The sequence below is a fragment of the Gavialis gangeticus genome, unplaced genomic scaffold (assembly GCF_001723915.1).
Source record: "Gavialis gangeticus isolate Ggan-Ray unplaced genomic scaffold, GavGan_comp1, whole genome shotgun sequence".
Classification (NCBI taxonomy): domain Eukaryota; kingdom Metazoa; phylum Chordata; order Crocodylia; family Gavialidae; genus Gavialis; species Gavialis gangeticus.
The window spans coordinates 7,047,830-7,052,006 of record NW_017729027.1 but is presented as its reverse complement, the minus strand read 5'-3'; the positions used below and the strand labels follow the sequence as shown (position 1 = coordinate 7,052,006).

Genomic DNA, 4,177 nt, shown 5'->3' with positions numbered 1-4,177 from the left:
CTCTTGCTGACTTTCCTCTGAGATGGAATAGAATAAGCTTGTGCATTGAGGATCACTCCCTTCAGGAGCAACCACTTTTCCTGGATTCCCCTCTCCCTGGGGTTGTGGTCCCTTAGGGCCTCATTGACAAGCCTCCTGAGCTTGTCAAAGTCAGCTTTTCTGAAGTCAAGGACTTCCGTGTTGCTGACTGACTTGCCAGCTTTACGGTGGATGGTGAAGGCGATCAGGTCGTGGTCGCTGTCACCCAGCTTCCCATTGAACGCTAGGTCGCCATTTAGTTCATCCCCTGTAGCCAGTACCAGGTCGAGCAGCACTTTATCTCTTGTTGGCCCTTAGACTTCTTGAGTCAGGTAGAGGTCATCCACACATATTAGGAAGCTTTGTGACCGCTTGGATTTTTCTAAGTGATCCTCCCATGAGATGTCTGGGTAATTGAAGTCAACCATGACAACTATGGTCCTGGAGCATGCTGCCTCAGCCAGTTCCTGGATGAACTCCTGTTGAAGCTCTTGACTTTGGGTGGGAGGTCTGTAGTAGACTCCAACCGTTGTGTCCCCTGTGCCATGTTCCCCACGGATGTTCCCCAGGGTCTCTGGTCATCCACCATGGTTGCCAACGTGAGCTTGCAGGGACGTGTAGCTTTCCTTAACATAGAGAGATATTCACACTCTCACATGTTCACAACTTTCTGTCTGTCTTTTTACCTAATTACTTTCTGATCACTTCTTGGCAATATCTAGGCATGTTGGCACTACTATTTAATTTATCCTCACAACTCTTGCTGAGGAAGAGAGTGTCCCTGTTTTACAGACAGAGGGAGAAAGTAACAGAAAAGTAATGACTTAACTAAAGGTCTACAGGAAATTTGTGCTAGAGCTGAACTGAAATAGAGCCCATATTTCCTGAGTCTCAGTATGATATATTAACCATAGAACTATCTTCCTGCTTACCTCATTTTGTGCCTCTTCTTTCTTTTCTATGTAGCCGGGTCTCAGTCTAGTCTTGCTTTCTTTTTCTTTCTTCTTTTGCACTAAAGAATATTATACCAGACCCAACCTATGCCTGTATCTCACCCTCAGTCTTAATACAATGAAAACAAAGCTTGGTGAGTAATAGAAATAAAAGTTTTTCTCTTTAAAATATTTTCTTATTGCTTGAATTTTTGTTTACGCTGAACTTGGGGAAAGAAGAAGCTAAGCTTAATATAAAAATATTATGTTTTAAGATTACAGATCACTTTAGGGTTCTAGCAAGGAAACAAAAATCTGTTAGTGTCTTTAAGAATTCAATAAATAGTTTTAACCTCATAGTAAATTTTAATTAGCAGTTGATGTTAAAGGTAATATCAACATATTAAAAATAAGTTATTGTCTATATTGCTTTTCACTTCCATTCAGAGGCAATGATATCTACTTAAATTTAACCTATGTTTTGTTCCACAGAAAGTAAGAATGGAAGCTCATGCCAAGTTTGCAGTTCTTTGGCATCTGACCAGAGACCTTCATATTAACAAGTCGTCTTCCTTTGGACGTTCTTTTGACAGGTTGGTGATCATGTCTATAGTTGGTGATAATCTCCATTTCCATTACATTTAACTGTGCAAAATAAGTTGATCGTTCAGTTTTAAAAAAAACACATGAATTAATGTATTTTATTAAGCACTGTTATAAAATACTAGTGTAATTGAAGTTAAAAGTAACAGTCAATGAAGTTAGTATTTAATGTATAGGCTACAGACTTAACTGGTGGTATTGTGAAGAGTAGGGCAGAAACAGTCATCTGGGACCATGTTCAGCCCAGCAATTTTAACTTAATATGTGAGCACTTTATCTTAAAAAAACATTGCTCCTATTTGTTCTCATCCTTGCTATGAGTTAATAAAGGTGAAAGATGGAAAGAGGATCCACCCAGAACAGAATAGAAATACAGTGTTTTATTCAAAAACAGAATATGGAATGACGGAAGGACTGAAAGAATATAAAATGCTCAAGTTGTTGTTTGAATTTAAAAATAAATTTGCCTCATCTATATTTGGGCTCCCATATTTTTGATGAGACATTTCTTACTAACAGAGAAGAGGAGACTGTGTTCCCAAATTTCTGCACCAAATGACCGGAAGCAATCTATTCTCATTCTCCTTAGCTAGAACTATGCACACACACAAATAAAATCTTTGTGTGAAGTTGTCAGGAGAAAATCAATCTGGATTTGGTACCCTTTATTACAGCTGTGAGAGAGTACAGTAAAGTATTGATTATTTTTCAGTTTCTTTTTGAACTATTGCTTTTGTTCTCTGATGAAGTAGAGATGGTAAATTTGCTATACAGAGCAGAAGGGCTTATGAAATGTATCACATAAAGGTATTAAAATATTTTTTTAATGATTAAAGGCCAGTGGGTATATTATTTAAAAGATGTTACAGTTATTAATTTTTCCTTTCTGTAAAGGAGTCGCAAGACTAAAATATAAAAAGAAGGAAATGATAAAAAGTAGGAAGCACAGTAATGCTAAGTAAACCATATTTCCTTTCCAAATCCTTGAGGGTAATGCTCTCAGCTAATAAAAAATATTTATTTTCATAAATTTGTAAATAGATTTTAAAACTGTTTGATCATTTATATTGCCATCACAGTTTCAGGGTGTTAGATACCATGCAGACATAGTAAGTAACCATTTTGCTATTATGATCACTTTGCTTTTTTAATTTTTCTAGCCCCCTTTATTTTCTTAGGTTATATAACTCATTTTTAAATGGAGGATCTCTCAGTGCAAGTTCTACTTGATTTCTGAATAAATTGTCTGTACATAAAGCCAACCGTGGGGTATATTTCTTACAATGATCATTTGAATAAAGCTAAAGTAAGACTGTTCCTTAATAAACAATTCATTAAAAACTGGTAAATGCATTCTTGTATTAAGCAGAGCAATACAATTTTTTGAAAATTTGAGGCAGGTTTAATTATTAGAGCATCTTGGCATTCTTTATGTTTATATGCAAGGATGAGATATGAGAACTAGGCCTTCTCTGCTGAATTATTTTGGGTGTGAAATGTAAAACATTTGCACATGGAAGTAGTAAAAACATAGGAAGTTTCTAGACCAGTGGTTCTGAAACCCCTTGGAAAATGCCAGATCTTAGCTTTCTTGACTAAGTAAAAACAATAGAGTATTTTTCTTTTGTTACAACTTACTCAGAAAGCCCACAATAGTTCATAATATGCTTTGCACTAATGGATTCCTATTTGAAATCTCTGGGTTTATCTTGTGAATCATGTGAAGGTGTTTGCACGTTAAAAATTCAAATGGTACATGACACCCTCCAGTACCCTTAAAAGGATGTCACAGCACTCCAGGGTACCACAGGACACTGGTTAAGAATCACTGTTCTAGTCATTGGGAAAATGTTGATATTTATAATAGTTTACATTAAATAAATAGGCTACATTATGGTGTAGCAACACAGATTTATTCCAGTTTGTTTCCAGGTCTTTGTTTATCATGCTGGACAGCCTTAACAGCTTAGATGGTTCTACCTGGTCAGTGGGACAAGCCTGGTTAAACCAAGTGCTCCAAAGACATGATATTGCGAGGGTTCTTGAACCTTTGCTTTTGCTGCTGCTTCATCCAAAAACTCAGAGAGTGTCTGTGCAAAGAGTGCAGGCTGAACGCTATTGGAATAAGTCTCCATGTTACCCTGAAGAAGAAAACGAAAAGCACTTTATGAAAAAATTTAACTGCGGTGATGGTAAGTATAGTACAACCTACCTCCCCACCCATGATATAAGGTAATTAATAAATGTATTAATTTATGAAATATTGTAACATGTTTTTTATTGATTAAACTGTGAATAGGGGTCTACTGAATACAAGGAGGCAGCCAGCAATTACATGGGCAGATCTTGGGGCTGGCCACTGTTCTCATGCGCTGAATGCAGCAGGGCCCTCCCCCCACATCTCTGATTGGCTGAGGGGCCCCAGCAGTCCCACTCCTCCCTGCAGATTGCCACATGGCTTGAAACTGGTTTAATTACCCTGATTAAGCCCTGGAAAGCCCTTAATCCAGGCATTTAGGCATGGATTAAGGGCTTCCCTGGGCTTAATCAGAGTAATTAAACTAGTTTTGGGACATCCCAAGTGGTAGGCTCTATCATTTTGGCAGACTGTCTGAACCAAAAAC

At 37.5% G+C, this 4,177-nt stretch overlaps 1 protein-coding gene across 6 annotated transcripts in view; it reads left to right on the top strand.

The window, feature by feature from the left end:
• The window catches only part of DOPEY1 (dopey family member 1), a 165,817-nt gene that overhangs the window by 80,015 nt on the left and 81,625 nt on the right, over window positions 1-4,177 (top strand). For all 6 annotated transcript variants that reach the window (XM_019520432.1, XM_019520429.1, XM_019520430.1 and 3 more), the window contains 2 exons: window positions 1,443-1,543; window positions 3,486-3,745. In XM_019520432.1, the coding sequence (XP_019375977.1) occupies window positions 1,443-1,543; window positions 3,486-3,745 (361 nt within the window). The remainder of the gene's footprint in view (window positions 1-1,442; window positions 1,544-3,485; window positions 3,746-4,177) is intronic.